The 18,960-nt window shown below is 47.2% G+C and overlaps 6 protein-coding genes across 6 annotated transcripts; 3 read left to right on the top strand and 3 right to left on the bottom strand.

Moving 5' to 3' along the window:
* Window positions 1-1,185: 1,185 nt before the first annotated feature.
* On the top strand, window positions 1,186-3,224 carry N7462_005762 (Zn(II)2Cys6 transcription factor; the record flags this gene model as incomplete). The annotated part of the gene is made up of 6 exons (XM_057077480.1): window positions 1,186-1,274; window positions 1,335-1,406; window positions 1,470-1,769; window positions 1,964-2,188; window positions 2,256-2,533; window positions 2,596-3,224. 6 exons carry the CDS (start codon window positions 1,186-1,188, stop codon window positions 3,222-3,224), a joined length of 1,593 nt encoding a protein of 530 aa, XP_056933060.1.
* A 509-nt stretch (window positions 3,225-3,733) lies between these two features.
* Window positions 3,734-5,648, top strand: N7462_005761 (serine hydrolase domain-containing protein; the record flags this gene model as incomplete). Its single annotated transcript, XM_057077479.1, has 4 exons — window positions 3,734-4,277; window positions 4,340-4,450; window positions 4,503-4,767; window positions 4,844-5,648. 4 exons carry the CDS (start codon window positions 3,734-3,736, stop codon window positions 5,646-5,648), a joined length of 1,725 nt encoding a protein of 574 aa, XP_056933059.1.
* Window positions 5,649-5,765: 117 nt separating this feature from the next.
* On the bottom strand, window positions 5,766-6,986 carry ppm1 (protein C-terminal leucine carboxyl O-methyltransferase ppm1; the record flags this gene model as incomplete). Its single annotated transcript, XM_057077478.1, has 2 exons — window positions 5,766-6,667; window positions 6,770-6,986. 2 exons carry the CDS (start codon window positions 6,984-6,986, stop codon window positions 5,766-5,768), a joined length of 1,119 nt encoding a protein of 372 aa, XP_056933058.1.
* A 202-nt stretch (window positions 6,987-7,188) lies between these two features.
* On the bottom strand, window positions 7,189-12,441 carry N7462_005759 (ubiquitin-protein ligase RKR1; the record flags this gene model as incomplete). Its single annotated transcript, XM_057077477.1, has 8 exons — window positions 7,189-7,707; window positions 7,764-8,063; window positions 8,119-8,492; window positions 8,546-8,959; window positions 9,015-9,862; window positions 9,916-11,641; window positions 11,695-12,088; window positions 12,142-12,441. The coding sequence occupies 8 exons, from the start codon at window positions 12,439-12,441 to the stop codon at window positions 7,189-7,191; spliced, it is 4,875 nt and encodes a 1,624-aa protein (XP_056933057.1).
* A 329-nt stretch (window positions 12,442-12,770) lies between these two features.
* Window positions 12,771-15,334, top strand: N7462_005758 (TFIIH/NER complex ATP-dependent 5'-3' DNA helicase subunit RAD3; the record flags this gene model as incomplete). Its single annotated transcript, XM_057077476.1, has 4 exons — window positions 12,771-12,787; window positions 12,848-13,304; window positions 13,354-13,470; window positions 13,532-15,334. The coding sequence occupies 4 exons, from the start codon at window positions 12,771-12,773 to the stop codon at window positions 15,332-15,334; spliced, it is 2,394 nt and encodes a 797-aa protein (XP_056933056.1).
* A 1,943-nt stretch (window positions 15,335-17,277) lies between these two features.
* Window positions 17,278-18,222, bottom strand: N7462_005757 (alpha/beta fold hydrolase; the record flags this gene model as incomplete). The annotated part of the gene is made up of 1 exon (XM_057077475.1): window positions 17,278-18,222. The coding sequence occupies one exon, from the start codon at window positions 18,220-18,222 to the stop codon at window positions 17,278-17,280; it is 945 nt and encodes a 314-aa protein (XP_056933055.1).
* Window positions 18,223-18,960: the final 738 nt, after the last annotated feature.

Raw genomic sequence — 18,960 nt, 5'->3', positions numbered from 1 at the left:
TGTGCGAGGCCGTCAATCCCAATCAAACCTTTCAGGTCGCCCTGGTTCTAGACTGGTTGATCGTCCTAGAGCTCATGGCCAGGTGATCCAAGGCTCAGCTAATGACAATCCGCGTGTGGCCCGGGCCCGACTTCCGTGACCCAAGGAACCAATGTGCGGGTCAAAAGCCCCAGTGCGAATGCACATCGTTCATCAGTGGATTCGTACAGCCAAGACGGCAAAATGCCAAGGAAGCCTTCAGAGCACACAGCGCTTGGTCGTTCCTGAGCTTGTCGAAAGCTTGGCTGTAGACAGGGCCAAAGACGTTGAAACAATCTGGCTATGTGAACTATGTGAAACCAGGCTCCAACAAGCTTCCATGTGGGCATTTAGGCATTGAGTTGACTTGTGCAAGAGATCTCAAATCGTCTTTCTATTCCGTACCTTGTTCGACGTGCCATTGGGGGCTGTGAACATGGTTTTGGAGAAGATCATCAATCATCCTAGATCGAGTAATGTGTGGATATTCTCGCTCTCTTCCTAGGGGAAATAAAGGCTTAGGACTCCAGTCAAGTCGAGTCGGCGACACACCCGGTACCGAAAAAAAAAGAAACGGCTACCTCTGGTTGGTGCATTGCCTCCTCTCTTTGGATTGAATTGATCAGGAATCAGGATACTAGATTATATAACGGGCTATATGGAAATCGAAGACTCCCATGGATGCATTATAATATGCCAACCATGTTGACTAGACGGCCACGTACAATGTATATATGAATGCTTCTACCGGCAATGGAACTCCTGGAATGGGGGCTTTAATGTCACTAAAAACGGCTGTGGAGCTTCAAGGACTACCTTCAAATGGAGACTGTGGCAGGAACGAAGTAACGAAGTACACCAGCCCCAGCTCAATATATCAAGAAATAGTCAATGCGATCCCCTGGATGCTATTTCTGTGAATTGCATTGGTACAGCTTCAATTTTCCCACGATTTGTCTTAAAAACGACTAGTTAATCTTAGTCAGCATTATCACAGCCTCGTCGAACCTCGATGATTACGAAGCTCGATTTTGCGATTTTTAGCATTCGAATGTTAGGGCATCTGTGGTAAACTTTGTATGACGGACTCCATGAGGATTTGAGAGACAAGTTGAGCTTCAAACGGGTCGATCTGCATCACTGAATCTCTGCGCTGGGATGCCGCCGATGCCTCCGATTTCCAAGACGTGCCTGAGCTGTGCAAATTCGAAAGTTCGGTGCATTCGCACCCCAGAAAACCCTCATGTTTGTACCCGGTACGGGTTCCAAACATAAGATAGATGGAATGAACAACTGTCCTAACCAGAAATGCACAGGTGCCTGCGTCTAGGCAGAGAGTGTGCATATCGCCAATCAGGCCGACGCTTCAATGGCTTCCAGAAGGACCGGTGAGCATTCCACGCCCTTACTCGACGATCGCATTTTTACTTGCATGATTCATCTATAACTAGGAAAATTGAGGCGCTTGAGGCTCGCGTTAAGGAGCTCATGGCCGACCGCATTCCTTCAGAAACATTGGCAGCAGCGTCAAGCAGCACGCGAAGCGCATCAGTAGCAGCAAGTGATGATGAAGATAAAGATATTATCGACCGAGGCTTCCTCTCACTGCAAGCGGCCGATCGATACCTGAAGGCATTCAAAACTATCATGACTCCACATTTCCCATTCGTGGTTGTGGCTCCTTCCATCTCCGCTGCTCAGCTTCGGCAGCACAATCCATTTCTCTTCCTAGCGATCATAGCCTCATCATCGTATGAGGATATGCCGCTGCAGCGGTCACTAGGGGGGAAGTCAAGAAAGCCGTTGCGTCTCGAATGATTCTCAATGCGGAGGTCTCCTTTGATTTGCTGCAAGGGCTACTGGTCTTCTTGGCATGGTAAATACGCTGAGGCCCCTTATTATTGAAAGTGTGCAATCCTCACGCGTCTGATTATTGATATGACAGGTCTCACTATCACACAAAACCTCATCGGTATACTCAATTTCTGCAATTAGCCATCAGTCTCATCATAGAGCTGCGACTTGATCGGCCTCCAAATACGCAAACATGGAAAACTAAGATGAAGTTTGCCCCTCAAGACACCTTGGATGATAACTTGACATGTAGTCGGCCGTCATGGGGTAGCGCTGAGAGGCGAGCGGTGGTCGGTTGCTATTATCTGTCATCGTCGTGAGTTGCTCTTATCCCCCGGTTGGGATCAGCAGTAAGTTGATCGCTCGCTCTCGCATCATTCTAGGATTGCAGTTCTTCTTCAAAAACACTCAACCTTTCATCATACCCCCTATATCGATGAATGCTGTCAATTCCTTCATGATACGAATGAGCATCCTCATGATCAATATATCACACCTCTTGTTCAGCTGCAGCATATCGCTGAGAAGATAGATCGTCTTTCTACAAGTCACAGACAGGAGATGATGGCACATGGGTCGGGGGCCGAGCTTTATGTGAGCAATATAAAAGCAGAGCTTGATAGCTTACAGAATGGCCTTCCCTTGAATATTGTTGATATCCGTGCGTTCCAGGTATTTTTCGACTAGACTGGAGCTGATTGGGTTGCTAAACTTTCTTCGCAGCACTCGTGGCGATTCATTTCCACGCGACCAGACTTTGTCTATTCCAGCTCGCCCTTAATTTTCCGGGCCAAGAAATGGATTCCGAGCTTGGAAGCACTCAATATTGGCGAAACGAAATGTCCTGTGCGGCTATCAATGCGGCTGAATCAATCCTTGCTCTATACATCTTCCTCCCAACTAACTCAGAACTGAGTTTCACAAATACTCAGTGGGTGCAGTTGGCCTTTGCCATGCTCATTGCGTATCGGCATACTGCCATGGTCTCCAAGCCAGAGCAAACTGCTGCGTTTTGCCATACACTAGAGAAAATACAGCAGCGAGTTAATGCATTATCAACTCCCTATATGGATCGAAATGGCGACCGAGATGTATTTTTTTATTTCAGAAAACGGGTTGATCAGATCCAGGGACAGGTAAATGGCGCCCGAAAGAGGGAAGGCCCATCAGGTGAATCTAGGGAGATCGGCTCACCTGGAAATATTCCTAACACTTTTGAAAGCGGACCGGACAATGTAACTACATTATCATCATTGGATGATATTGTCTTGCCCATAGATGAGACTTATGACTTCTTACAAGATTTTTTGTTCGACGCCTCTATAGAGCAGATCATGGGTAACTGGGTCTAAAAGGATAAATAGAATAAGAATGAAATCATGCCATTTTTTATGACAGTAGATAAGATTTCTCCTGAACCAAATCTTATATGACTGTGAATGGTTGATGAACGCCTAATATCTTTTATGACTTCCTTGGTGAGAATTTCTTTCTGAAACGTGGTTAACCATCTAGCCGTATCTTCTTTCACAAGCATTTCGTGAAGATAATAAAATGTGGACTATATAAATATTTTCCTATATGCAGAAAACTGACCTTGAGGGTTGCGAATTATCTCTTTAGTTCTCAAATAGGGTATAGCTGTAAGGTGGAAAAGGGAATGGTGGCAGTGGCATTGTAGTTCCTTAGGCCCCTGCCATGTCCGACCCGACCTGGCCCCACTCGAGGTGAGAAATATCGCCGATCCGACGACGTATGTAGCTAAGCTAGGTTTGGACAGCACTATAAATGAATGTTCTGGATTTATTTCTTAGAATGATCTGTGTACCTTCAGTTTGTGATTGTCGAATAGAACTTCAATATGGTTTCATCCGTCGCTGTTTTTGTAGCTCTTGTTCTTCTAATCTCTCCAGCTCTCTCTTTCACACCATGCCCACTGCTTGGGCTTGCTTACCCGCCATTTAGATTAGACGTCAATGACACTCTCATTTCGAATTCCCTGAAAAATTTAACGGCAAAATTTGATCAGCTCGTTAAAACCAACACAGGGCCCAATGGGGATATATCACCCAACACGACGTTCAGCATTGCGCTTTTCTCTTCAAATAAAGGAGACAGCGGGAATGAGCCATTCTTCTGGCAGTATCACTACACCTCTCCTGAGTTAAGCTCTGCCAAAAATGTTACCAGCAGTAGTGTTTACCGGATCGGGGGCCTAACACAGATTTTTACTGTTTGGAGTCTCCTTCTCATACAAGGAGATCGAATCTTCAATGATCCAATTACTAAATATCTTCCGGCTCTAGCTAAAGCCTCAATAAAAGATACGATTATAAGCCATACTCAATGGGATGAGGTCACAGTTGGACAACTAGCAAGTCATATGAGTGGCATTTCTCGAGACTGTAAGTTTGATCACCGATAACATTGCATTAGAAGGGGAAGATTTCGACTAACGCATACAAAGACTGTGCAAGCGACTTGGTTTTCGAAAAGGGTTTCTCTGAAGCTGGGCTGCCAGGTCACTCCTCTTTGCAGTTACCATGCTGCGCTAACAATACGCACTGTAGCCCTAGCGGTACGATCTACTTAACCCGCTGTTCACCTCAATGTCTTACCCGATTTCCCAGACTTCATTCAACATATTGCGGCTAGGATTCCGGTGGCTCTTACCGGCATGACGCCAGCTTATTCAAATATGGCATTCCAACTTCTTGGCTACGTGATAGAAAAGAAAAGTGGAATGACTTTTGAAGAAGTAATCCAGCACTATATCCTGAATCCATTGGAAATGAATCAGACCTCAATTTTTGCCCCCAAGAACCCTGTCCATGGTGTTATTCCCAGGAACAGAGTTGCTAGTGGCTGGTCAGCTCGCACTGCAGGCTCTGAGGCGTGAGTTTTCATCTGATAATCTCAGCAGGACTATGCTATATGGGATCTGACATGCCTTTCTCGAAAAAAAAAACAGATCTACATCCATGTTCTCAAGCGCTAGAGACCTCGCAATTGCTGGGAAAGCTATTTTAAACTCAACCTTACTGTCATCCGCTCAGACTAGACGTTGGCTGAAGCCTGTTTCTCATACTTCCAATCCGGCCAACTCTATTGGCGCACCATGGATCATATACAGTGGCGGTGACTACCCAGATACCTCGATGGTGGATGTATATAGCATCCTCAGCAACGAAGGTAACAACGAGGGCCTCTACAGCTCGTATCTGGGTCTAGTACCCGATTACAGCGTTGGCTTTGCTATTCTTTCGGCCGATACTGTCAGTCCTGCTGATTTGAACGCACATGCGGACTATATGGAGGTCATGTTGGAAGCTGTCATGGAGACGGCGCTGAAACAAGCTGCGAAGAACTTCGGTGGTGCCTACGTAGCCTCGGGGCTCAACTCGTCGATCACCGTGATGTGGGACGGTTTGCCGGGTCTGTACATCGAGGACTTCGTAAGCAATGGCATCAATTTTCGCGAGACTCTGGCCACACTTACCCATGTTGCGAACGCTACGGATTTGAGTATCCGTTTATACCCAACCGAGCGGGTTGAGACAGACAACCAGGGCTCTAAGCAGGCATTTAGAGGAGTCCTTCAGGACAAGACCGAGCTTGCCGACGCTGGGACTCCCACCTGTGTCTCATGGATGGACCTGGACAAGCTCCGATATGGTGAATACGGACTGGATGAATTCATTTTCAATCTCAATGCCGAGGGCCAGGCCGTTAGTGTCGAAATTCCGGCATTGGAGATGACCCTAGTGAAGAAATAGTGATTTCTTTGTCACTTTTTATGTCCACGTTTAGAATGTATACAGTAGTTTCGGAGCCTTTGTCTTCATTGGTTTTGTTCGTTATTTTCATTTGTTGAGTTTGATATGTATCAGACCTCATGGGCCTGGCTGAGCCTGAAGCGTCTTCCAGCTGTTGAAGATCGAAGCGTCATCTCTGTCTCTCCAACCCCAAGCAATGCAATAATGTCGCGCAAGCAGCTGCCACTCTTCCATTTCATCCAGGAACTCGAGGCTAGCGACCCGCTCCTTCTCCTCCTCATTGACCCAACGCTCCCAAATGAAATCAATATCCGCAGCAGCCTGGCCGCTTCTAAAGCCATGGGAGTGCAAACGCGCCCGCTGTGCCTCCAAAGAAGAGAACTTATTCAGTGTCTGAAGCTGGATCCCGCGCGCTGCGAGGTTGGAAACCATTGTCCGACCGAAGGGATCATCAGGCCGAATAGGTTCATATAAAACTAAGCCAAGAGGAGGGATCGCATGTCCGGTCTGGCCGGGGCTAGATGAAGGAGTCTGGCTGAAAACATGTTCAGTAAAGAAGGTGACCACTTGAGCCGCCTCGGTAGGAGAAAGATAAACCAGGCAGCATTCTGAAATCAGCAATGTCGGCAGGCTTGTGTCCACACCGGGTAGTATCGCGGCAGGAGATGAATCCGACGAGAGAGACCGCAAGTCTAGTGGATGGATGTGGTATGAGGGCGTGTGCAGCGCATCGCCTGTTTCCGAAACAGATATCTCCTTGCTCGAGGGGTCAATCCCCAGCGCTTTTTGCAGATGTGGTGTTGACCGAATGGCCCGAATCTTTGCCCCGGTGTTGACGGCGAAGTCGAGTTCATGGTAGACAAGGTCAGAAGACGGGCGAGATGAAAAAATCCGGAAGACGCGTGTATCTGAGCCGGCACCTAGCGAAATAATCTGTTTCTTGCTCGAGGTTTCGGGTGAATAAGGACCGAGGAAGCGCGTGACAAGCTCGTCGATTGCAGTGGTGCGAACATACGTGCCTGAGGCGAGAGGCGTCCAAGTTAATGATCAATTGCTCGTCTGGTATAAGATAGATTGTGCTATACCTCTATTGATGATCGGGAATCGCCTAGTCGCGGAACCAGGGGGTGTCAATGCTGTCGCATACGGGTCAACCAGATATCCGAGCTCGACAGCGCTCAGACGAGAGACGCTGGCATCACTGTCGGTGCCCTGAACAATGCGATCCTTTCCAGAAGGACGGTTGCTGTGACCATCTTCAACAGTTCGACTTCCTCCACGGCCGCGTCCTCGGCCTCGTCGGAGAAGATTGAGATTGGGGATTTGTGGCGCGGCCATTGAATGAGGGAAGGTGGAGGAAGCTTGAAGCTCGGACGCGGTGGGGAAACCCCGCTCGTAGCGTCACTCCGTCTGGACAAGAGTGCAGATGGTCGGTAGCCATCCGAAGACGGTATAACCTAAGTGCAAGTCTTTACAGGGAGTACTCGTCAAATCATTTCTTTCCGTTCCGACGTCTATAGTCTAATTACTCCATACAAATTTAGACATATACAAAGTTGTTGCGGCACAGCGGGCAAGTGCTCTGGTTGCTGCTCTTGAACCAGCGGAACAGGCAAACAGAGTGGAAGGTGTTCTTGCAGGTGGCACATCGCTTGTTAGGTGTCTGCATGTCAGTCGAGATGACCGAGTAGCAAATCGCACATTCGCTCTGGCCCTTCAGGGCGCCCTGGACATTTCGCCGGAAGGCCAACAGTCCGTCAACCAGGTTTCCATTGGCAAACATGATAACTCCCTGAATGGTAAGCAGCCAACTCTTCCATTTCTTCTCATCAACAAGCACTCGGCTGCGACCGACCACCAGCGCGGGGTGAAGGGGGTATGCAGGTGGGAGGGAGATGGAGATGGAGACGGGAGGCGACTCCTCGTCGACGGGAATGCTGGCGATGATCTCGGCAGTTTTGGAGATCTTGACACTCAATGCCCGCTCTTCATTCGGATCTTGAGTGGAAATCCAATCTGTGACTCCTTGAAGAGAATCTCCAGCGACAACGGGCGAGATCTAGGATTCAAATCAGCTAGGATATACTTGGGATGGGGCTCCACAAATTCACGTACATGTTTCTCGGTCCAAGCTTCGACCGGTCCCTTGATCCGTTTCTTGGTATCAATCCACCAATTTTTCGTCATGTTCGCAAGGTGTCTGAGGCAGAGGTAGTAGAGGTGAACGAGAAGCCATTGAATCTCTTTCTCAGCATTCTCGGATTGGTCAGGCTCGAAATTTTGTACATCCAGCTTGGACGTATCAATAATCTTTCCGTGTGATTTCTGGAGGAAGTTGAATGTGAATTCCAGTAATGGAATGAGAATATCGTTTTCTTTAATGCTGGTGGTATAGAACTCTTGGACAGGAAGGGACTACGAAAGTTAGCAAAAGTTCATCTAGAGTTCATTAGAATGGTTGTGAGCATACCGCATTTGTAAAATGATCAAACACTATCTTCCAGCTCAAAAGGTAAGCTCGGATAGTGGTCCACATTTTGTCGTCTCCGTAGGCCATATTCACCATCTGCATTGTCGGCGTCTCGAGGAGAAGTGATAGGAGCTCGTCGGGCAAGCTGACCATAGTTTTAGACAGGGCCACATCAAAAGAAATCTGTTCTTGGGCCTGAGGGATATAGCGATGGAGGATCGTGTATGCCGTTCGTTGCACAGAGCGGCTATGGGCCGTGATTAGGTGGAAAACTCCGCTAACATCTTCAAGTTTTTCGATGGGAAGGGAATTGATCAGGCGTCGCAGGAGCTCAACAGCGACGTCGCGAGGTTGGTGGAACGTTGTTGAAGAGTCTGGTTTTATTAGTTGCAAAGACAAGAAAAGCCCATGAGTACTCAAAACATACCAAACATTCCAATGGTGGATGCCAAGTCATTAAATAGACCAGTCTTTCTCTCCAACCAGGCATCTTGAAGATCATCATTGCTGTCACCTTCAGCCATAGACTTCAAACGCGCGAAAAATCGGAAAGAGGAAGCCAATAATGGCAGTCCTTCTTCGCCTCCGGAAGTATTTTTGAAGAATGTGCTCAAAATATCCATGCTCTCTTCCCAGTGGGAGCCATAGATCTCGGCAAGTCCAGAAATAACAAATGTCAGAGTTTTGATGATCTCTGCTTTCAGTCCAAGAGACTTGGTATCAGACTGAAGATATTCGATAAGGTGCTTAGTCAAGAAAACCAGTCTTTGGGTAGGAATGGTTGAAATAATGTTGTCTTCACCAGAAAGTAAGATATTGAGCAGTGCGAGCTTCCTCAGGCCTAGGAAATTGTAAATATGATGTCGAAATAAGGAAAACACGATTGTGAGACATACCATCAGAAGAAGAATCATGCTGTTTGAGGCCAGTGGAATCTGCAACCAGTTCATTGCAAATTCTGTTTCCTACAGAGTTTGATAGGATTGAACTTCGGAGAACAGCAAACCATGATGCCGAACGAATCGCATTAGCCGTTCTTGCTTCTCGGCAAAGCTTTGAAATTTCCTCTGTGGACTTGGAATGTTCCACAGCATGTGAAGATGTCATGATCTTTGTGAAAGCCTCTCCAATCCGATAGTCCCAAGGCGATGTTCCATTTAGCTCCTCAAGTCTTTTCTCCCAGAGATTAATCAAAGAAGAGGAGATTGTAGAGTCAGAAGACCCGTTCAAAGGTTCTTTGGCGTGAATCCAGTTGCTGATGATTTTTCGTCCTTTGAGGACAATTTCAAGGTACTCCTCGCGTTGATCTGCAAGCTTTAGGCCCGATATTCCATTGGATTGTTCAATGCTGAGATCATCATCAATCAGCTGCACTGCCAGTGGAAGATAGAATAAAACTGTCTCAAGATCATCGCTATTCAGATGCTTGGTAATCTCGAAAGATGACAGCACTTTGATCGTGAATGTCGCGAGGCGGAAAGCAGCAGAACAATGAGCGGAGTCACGGGGAGTAGAAAGCCATAATGCTTTGAATGACTCTGAAACATCGCGCTGAACCAAGTTCACAATACCCCCTAGGGGGCTTGTTATCGCTACCGAAAATCGTGGCGGAAGTTGGAGGAATGGGCCCATTGCTTCTTCCCAGGCATTTTGAGAAGGCAATATGTCTTTGATCCTATAATCAGCGTCCTTCGAAGAGATGCCTTGCAACAATTCCTCTGCAATGGCAAACAGAGATTCGATTCTATTAGGATGTTAGAATCAAATACCAAAGATGAACAAAAAATAAGAGCTTACGACAGAGACTCCTCCGATGCGTGGCTGAATCCATTGCGGAGGATTTCGATCTTAGACTTGTCGCTAGTATCCCCAACAACAGTTTCCTTAAAGGTTTTCATCAACGACTCTGCTAATGTTGCGACTTCCTCCGAGGGAGACTCGATAAGAAATAGTAGTTTTCCGGTCAACTTTGACCCTTGAGGTCCACTCTGGAACTCGCGAACAGCGGCGGGCACGGTCTGCCCTAGATGGGAAAGGCCGTGTAAAGCATCAAACACTCGGTCATCAAAAGAAAGAGAGTCTATCATGGACAAGAATATGTCATTGGCCATTTGGCCACGAGAACTTTGATTCTGAAGGACCGAGGTGATAATTGGCCAGTGTGCATGACTCCCTCGACATGCTTTGTCCAGCGCCCGCATAATAAGCTTGCTGAGTTTAGCCTTGTCTCCAACCTCGTCGAAGCTGAGGTTTGAGAGTAAGTTCTGAAGAATATGGGCATTTGACTGCTCGGGCTCCAACTCCATGGCGCGTTCAACCATGTTCTCGAAGCTAGAAGCAAATCCATCCCACTCCCGACACACCAAAATAATCGTGATGAGACGATCACCTGAGGGCGAGAATAGAAGGTCGGGGGCATCAGTTCGAACAAAGTTGAGAAAGTCTTTGGAACTTTTTGCGGCCGAGGGCATGCTGCGCACACAATCCTCTACTACTCCAGCGGCTCCGTAGGGCTTGCCATTGCGCGAACGAAGTATCTGCAGGCAATTTTCAAGCAGGGCAATATTTGACTGCTTAAAAACCTTTTGTGCAGCTGGTTCAGCCTGTCCTTCTGTGACCCGCGAGAGAGCAGCAGATTGTAGATCAAAAAAGCGTTTGGACTGAGTGCAAATAGAATCCTGAGAGGTTCGAAAATCCTTTGATTGCTCAGGAGAGGACAGCTTAACAGCTTCAAGCAGATCGTGCGATAACTTTGTCCACAGTAACTGCAGCTCCTCGCTTTGGTTATGAGCCGTGAGAGTTGTTAGATACTCGGCACAGATTTCTTCCGCCGACTGGGGTACAAGCGACCATTGGACCAGTTCAGATTCAGGTCGGACGTAATTTATCACCAGAGGGGAGAGCCTCTTTTGGATAAATTCCGACTGCTGATCCTCTGGCACGAGAGTGGCGAGCCAAGTACCGACCTGGATGTATTTTTTCCACCCAATGGGAAGGTTTTGACGAGTTTCTTCTCTCGAATTAAGGCCTTCCTGGAAAGCTTCGGTGATGGCAGTTGCACTAGAAATTGTGAAAATTCCATCAGTCGATGTTTTATCGGCTCCAGAAAGCACTTCTTGGGGAATAGTTCGGAGCACTTGGTCAAGATTTGACCAGAAATTTGCATGGCCTGCTTGTGATCCTTTCTGGATATACTGGCGTAGCCTTTTTGACGCTGAAGTCTTGCCAGTATAATCTTCTGTCCAGATCTGAGGTCTGGCTGAGGTTAAAAGCAAAAGAGACTCGGATAACTCAGATGCAGATCCTATCTGTGGAGACGACAACGACTTCCCAATAATGGCTGCACTTAGAACTTTCCAGTCAACCCACCCAGGCTCACGGGATACAGCAGATCGCAGAAGAATGTAGATAGACCGGCGAACGAATGGATCTTCATGGGTGCAGAAAGCCCACAGAGACTTGCTACCCAGTAAAGTCTCGATCTCTGGAAGATTCTTTTTCAGATCCTCGTCGGCTGAGTTACCTATTTCAAATCGCTTAGTTCTGAAAGCATCTGAGGGCATGCTTCTAACATACCCAGGATGCGATTGAAAAGTGAAAGGGCAGAGCCCACAACTCGTGCATACTTTGCCTCTGCATCATCACGCTTGACTGTTCGCTCATCGCTAAGAGTCAAAGGTGATTGGTGAAGAAGGACATCATCTACAAAGTCCAGAATAGAGCTTTGGTATATTTTCCAGACGTTGTTTCTCTTTGCATCCGTTGTAAAAATCATGGTAAAAGATTCAAGTGCGGATCGGTGGACAGGTCGATCATTATCATAGAGCCCTGCAAGCCATGCTCCCACAACTTTAGGCAGATGAGGTGCAATTCTCTTTCCCACAAGGCTAGCAATTGAGCCCAAGATTGTATGGGCCAGTTGCCGCACTCTTCGAGATAAGTCAATTGAAGCCCGAGGATATATTTTCACCTGGCAGCCAAGTTAGTCTGTCAGCACTATACATCGGAAATATTAATACTTACCCATGCTTCCAAAAAGCCATCGTGAACCGTTCCATCTTTTGCTTCAACTGATACAATATACTCTTTCAATTCTTCAAGAGCCTTTGTGCGTGTAATCTCATCTTTCTTCATCAAGTTCTTGAAAGCAATTACTAACTGCTGGTCTGAGATACGAGAAAGATCTGGTGGTTCCGTGATGTATGTTAGCGAGGACGGCTCTCGGCCGTCATTGCCAAAGGTACTGGAGAAACCCCAAAACCCCCCAAAGGCACTGGCAGCAGCGCGGCTACTGGAGGCCTGCGACTTGAACTTTTTGCTCATGTGGGGTATGAGGTCAGCGGGAATGGCGGGGTGGTGACTGGAAGCACAACCAGACGTTATAATGCCGGCGAGAGAAAATGGCACCGGTCTGGGATCTGGGATTCAAGAACAGAATCTCGTTGACCCTCTTTGTTCTCTCGTCGCAATGGATGTTGGAGGCAGCTCTTGGAAGAAGCCGATGATACTGGCGGGCGGACTCCCGATATGGAAGTCACGTGTGTCGGTGTCATTCACTGTCCCAATGGGGAAAAGATCCAGAGAGCTTCGCGCCTGGCATCACTTTCTCTCTTGCTTTCGACTCGCTCGCGGCGTCGGGGATACCAGCCACAATGAAGTTCCTCATTGAGTATGATAATGACCCTGGCTTATAATTCAGCATGATCTTTCTAACATTTTCTTCTCTCAGTGATCTTCCGGTGCTGTTCCCGTATCCTCGCATCTATCCCGAACAATATGCCTACATGTGCGATCTCAAGAAGACCCTCGATGCCGGGGGTCACTGTGTGCTCGAAATGCCTTCAGGAACTGGCAAGACAGTCTCCCTGCTCTCATTAATTGTCGCATATCAGCAGCATTATCCAGAACACCGAAAGCTCATCTACTGCTCGCGAACCATGTCAGAGATCGAGAAGGCGTTGGCAGAATTGAAGGCGCTCATGAAATATCGCTCTCAGGAGCTTGGGTTTGAAGAAGATTTTCGCGCTTTGGGTCTGACCAGTCGAAAGAACCTCTGTCTACATCCTTCAGTGAAGCGCGAGAAAAGTGGTACCGTTGTGGACGCGAGATGCCGGAGCTTGACGGCAGGCTTTGTCAAGGAGAAGAAGGAGCGCGGTGAGGATGTGGAGCTGTGCATCTATCACGAGGTTTGTCATACTATATCTCTTGGGTAACATCCATTCTCACGCCTTTCAGAATCTTGACCTCCTCGAGCCACACAACCTTGTTCCTCCCGGTGTTTTCACACTCGACGGGCTGATCAGATACGGAGAGCAGAACAAACAATGTCCCTACTTTTCTGCTCGACGCATGGTGAGATATACAAAAATAAGCTATAATTAACCCTTTACTAATTCTAAATTCTCTACATCAGATGCCCTGGTGCAATGTCATCATATACTCCTATCACTATCTTCTAGATCCGAAAATCGCCGAACGAGTATCTCGCGAGCTTTCTAAAGACTGTATTGTCGTTTTCGATGAGGCTCACAACATTGACAATGTCTGTATCGAGTCGCTCAGTATCGATTTGAGCGAGGACTCCCTCCGCAAAGCCACTCGAGGCGCTAGCAATTTAGAACGCAAAATCGAAGAAATGAAGAGTACGGATGCCGAAAAACTTCAAAATGAATACTCGAAGCTAGTTGAGGGGCTTCAACAGGCAGAACAGGCGCGGGAAGAGGATCAGTTCATTTCAAACCCGGTGTTGCCAGATGACTTGCTCAAGGAGGCTGTACCTGGCAATATTCGCCGAGCTGAGCATTTCATCTCCTTTTTGAAGAGATTTATTGAGTATCTGAAAACGAGGATGAAAGTAACGCATACAATATCGGAAACGCCACCTTCATTTCTAACCCACCTGAAAGACCTCACTTACATTGAACGAAAACCTCTGAGATTCTGTGCGGAGCGCCTGACATCACTTGTGCGAACCCTGGAGCTGGTCAATATCGAGGACTACCAGCCGCTCCAAGAAGTTGCTACCTTCGCCACTCTTGTTGCAACTTATGATAAAGGATTCGTTCTCATTCTCGAACCCTTTGAATCCGAAGCAGCCACAGTACCCAATCCAATTCTACATTTTACGTGCCTGGATGCCGCTATTGCAATCAAGCCCGTCTTTGATCGATTCAGCTCTGTCATCATTACATCTGGAACCTTGTCCCCGCTCGAAATGTACCCTAAAATGCTCGGCTTCACCACTGTCATGCAAGAATCGTATAGCATGACGCTTGCCCGACGATCTTTCCTGCCCATGATTGTGACCCGGGGCTCGGATCAGGCGCAGGTTTCCTCGTCATTTGGAATTCGTAATGATCCTGGTGTGGTGCGAAACTACGGAACCCTTGTTACTGAATTTGCGCGTATCACGCCAGACGGAATCGTCGTTTTCTTCCCCTCCTATCTGTATATGGAATCTATCATCAGCATGTGGCAAGGCATGGGCATTTTGGATCAGATCTGGAATTACAAACTGATCCTTGTCGAGACTCCCGATGCACAAGAGTCATCACTTGCTTTGGAGACCTACCGCACCGCCTGCTGCAATGGACGTGGCGCCATCCTGCTTTGTGTCGCTCGAGGAAAGGTGTCGGAAGGTATTGATTTTGATCATCACTATGGCCGCGCCGTGCTTTGCATTGGCGTGCCTTTCCAATACACCGAATCCCGTATCCTGAAGGCACGTCTAGAATTCCTTCGTGAAAACTACCGCATTCGAGAAAATGACTTCCTGTCTTTCGATGCCATGCGACACGCAGCCCAGTGCCTGGGTCGTGTTCTTCGTGGAAAAGACGATTACGGAGTCATGGTGTTGGCAGATCGTCGATTCGAGCGAAAAAGACCTCAGCTTCCGAAGTGGATCAATCAGGCAATGCTGGATAGCGAAACGAATCTGAGCACAGATATGGCTGTCTCAAATGCCAAGAACTTCCTGCGAACTATGGCGCAGCCATTCATGGCCAGAGACCAGGAAGGCATTTCTACATGGAGTTTGACAGACATCGAGCGGCACGAAGCGAAGCGCAAGGCGGAAGAGGCTCGTCTGATGGAGTTAGAGCCCACTAACGGTAATAACTATTCTATGGGTGATCTCATTAAGCCGACATTTCAAGTCGTTGAGGATGAGTATGACGACGAGATCGACGAAGACCTCATGATGCTTGACGCCCAGTAATTTTTTTTTTTTTTTTTGGCTCCTGATTTCACTTTTACTAGTATATTATGGCGATACATAACGGCGCTTTTTGGGATGAGACGGACATGCAGGGCGTTTTCCTTCAACTGGGACTGTGAACAAAGTTAAATGCATGGAAGGCGCTCCATTTTGACCAAATCGATATTCCACCAGACGAGAGCAGAGGCCTCTGCACATACATAATCATAGGATTGAACAAAGTTTCTTCCCTTCCTTAGAGATTTATTTATCTAGCCTGAAATTTCGTATTGTAGTGGGGAAATGGCCAACGATAGGTGATCTCTGATTGAAGGGTATCTTTCCTTGTACACAGTCTTTACAGGATATAGCTTCGCATCTCCGATGGGGAAAGAAAGAAAACTTCTACATATATTTCGCTGCAACAGCTTCTGCTTCCTTTGGGAAGCCTTCCTCCATCGTGGTGTGTGGTGGTTTGTTGGTCTGTTCGTTCATCCATCTCATCCAGCCTGCTTGCCAGGCTTGCTATAGGGCGCCCCGGTTCAGTACGTAGCTATAATACTGGAATTTTCCAGACAAGTGGGGCGTTCCTACTTCGATAACCGCTGCTTTGACGAGGGTATTCAGGCCCAGGCTCAGTGAGCGAGTCGACAGATTACGGGACCATCCGCTGAGCGCTCACTGAGCAATCAATGAGCGCTAGTCTACAACACCTTAGGTAGAAAATTCTCCACAACATTGATTAATTTCCTACCTAGAATTGATGGCCCGCCATTTGAAGGGAGAGTGCTGTCTAATCTCTCAAAGTCTCTGATGAACATCTAGCGCTATAATCATAGATTTAAGGACGCAAAAACCGGCCTCATCCAGATACTTCATGCCCATTCAAGCGTCCAGGTTGCTATAAATAATAAATTGATCCCTCCTCATCTTTTGATTTTTTATATAATCTGTTTCTATATCTCAATTTTTCCCAATCCGTCGTCATAGAGCCGATAGAAGCAACATTATTTAATCAGAGAGGCAGAACGTATTCGAGTAAAGACCATGAAATGTTCTAAAATAGCTCTGTTCCGGGATTAATGACGTGCCGATCTGCATTCTTAAGTGGAGTACTCACGCTTGTCGACAACTCCGTCGCCAACCTGCAGCCCCAATGTATTTTTAATTATTCTGACTATGCCATCATTGGTCTGCTTTCTGGTTATATAAACTTCCCAGCCAACCGAGAACGCCAGCGGTACTATCGGAGATCCTGAGCCCGCCTTTGCCATGTTGTCCTAGTAGACAAGGGCAATAATCTAAAAGTATTGACTGGTTTTCGAAGGCGTGGGTGTAAATTATTACTCCTCTCTCCGGTGACATAGTAAATTTCGAAAACAGATTACCCATTAAGACACTAACCTTCTCTATCCTAGCGCCCCACCCCAATTGCGCTAACCCGATTTCAGTCAGCGAAAGTCCCCATTATCTTTAGTTGATGTATTTCTGATAGATCATCAAAATAACCATAATCACGGGTTCCGGCTTACTTGCTAACGCCCATAGTCACACACTAGAATTCGAAAACAGAGAATCTCCCAGACACTCACACTTTGTTTCTCGTCCCTTTCCGAAACCACGCTAGTTAATCCGTGCTGAGGTAAGGCGCAATACAATCCATTTTCTAAGAAGAGACTCCTTTTTTCAGAAATACCCCATTACGTATAACACAGTATATGACACGGAATTCCCGTACTCTGATTGTAGCCCAGTGGCCCCTCCATGGTCACCCTCATGGTACAAAATACCAAGAAAATGAGAATTTTCAGGACTAGGCTCATATGCTTTATCAATAACAGCTTGAGGTACCATGAATACATTTATTATGTACGGGTCATTGCGGTGTTCATCTCCGAGAACTCGACTTTCCCCCAAAACTTTTTGCAAGCTGGGATCTCAAGATTTCATTAGCAGATTGAGAGTTATCTGCAGTTGTCCATGGTCCATTGTATCTCTTGAATTATGCTCTTTGGTCGTACAAGCTGCACATTGTGACTGCAATGCAGACGAACAGATCTGCTGAGACGTGAAAGCCTCAAAAGCTCTCTTTGCCAGTCTTCATTCATCTCGCGCCATCTATCGAGACATTTTCGAAACAGAGCTCGTTCTTGTTCTGTTCCATTGCCTGCAGCCACTCCAAAGTCATACATTTTCTGGAAATCTTTAGGTGTATCCGCAATGATGACACTGACCGGATAATCCTTCAGAAGTAGCTTTTCGAGTTGATTCTTGTGGACCAATGCCTGTCTGTCATTCGGCACCGCCTGCAACTCAGCAGCCTCGGTGGCTTGATGTCGGGGATTAGCCTGCTCATCTCTGACGGCTTGCCACTCCTCCTCGGATAGGACATGGGACGTTACAAGACCGGTGGTTTCAAGAAAATCTTGGTCACCGAGGACTGGATAGAAAACGTCCCAACCCCACGAGCCACTGTCAAAGAAACTTTCAGTATTGCAATCCACGAACACCATGCCCACGACATCATTGGGCCTGAGTTCCAGAAACTCGCGAGAAGTGTAGCCTCCCCACGAGTGAGCGACAATGATAAACGGAGGTTCAATACCGGCGTTCCTTAGGAGAGTATCAAGCTCTGCTGCGACTGATGCTGCAGATATGCTTGATGGTGTTTGGTTGGGGCTTTCACTCCTACCCATCCCTGAACGATCATAGTTCAACCAACGAGCAAATGGAACCACAAGCTTTCGCACTACAATCCACTCATCGATCGTGCTGCCAACGCCTTGCATGAGAACGATGATAGGCTTTCCAGGCTTGCGATCTGGCCCCGAAACAGACAGATAGAGGTTATGGGAACCGACGGAGACAAACCCATCCTTATCACCTTTGTCCCAGTCAATTTTAGACATTCGTTGCTTCGTGAACTGGATGTAGATTCAAGTTGAGCAAGCAATGAATTGACGTCGAGTTGTTGGATAACGGGGAAGTGAAAGATGCCCAAGCCCCCGCTTTCTAAACCGGCCCCTCCATAGAACATCCTACGGGATAACCATAATTTACAATGACTCATTAGATGCTAGTTCCCAATACGTTCTAGTTTCCTAGTAGTTGAAGTGATGTCTCACCCTCCAAGTCGTCGCCCCCGCCCCCCGAAGCCTATGGCCTTATCCTTACACGTGGAAAACGCCACAAGCTCGGTTCTAGAGCTTAGCGAAGGCTTGAATGCAACATAGGGCCAGTCACAACCTTTGGTCGGTACTAGGGTAATTATTACTGAGGTTCTAATCAGCCCGCTTCCTCCTGGCACATGTTAGCCTCCTCTCACAACGGTTCACGCATGTAATTGGCCTGCTTTGGAGTGTGCTCAGTGAGCACTAACATGGAAAGGGAAACTAGAAGCTGTCAGGAAATACCCTGTACATAGCTGGGTTATCTCATAGCTTTTGGTACATCAGCGGGGGCTTCAATACCCTGTGCAGGATGCAGTCAAATTTAAGGGTCTTCAAGGGAGAAAATAGAAAGGTTCAAAATTTCCTTTAACTGAAGATATGCTTTATATGAACAGGGACAGGCACTTTTGTGTTACCGCTGAACAGAAGAACTCCAAATCATCAACACGTCAAGACTGGGAAAAAAATCAAGATCAA

Source organism: Penicillium macrosclerotiorum (assembly GCF_028827735.1).
Source record: "Penicillium macrosclerotiorum strain IBT 26536 chromosome Unknown utg000006l_segment0_segment0, whole genome shotgun sequence".
In the NCBI taxonomy this organism is placed as follows: domain Eukaryota; kingdom Fungi; phylum Ascomycota; class Eurotiomycetes; order Eurotiales; family Aspergillaceae; genus Penicillium; species Penicillium macrosclerotiorum.
Note: the sequence above shows the minus strand (reverse complement) of the source record. Positions and strands in the feature narration are given on the sequence as shown.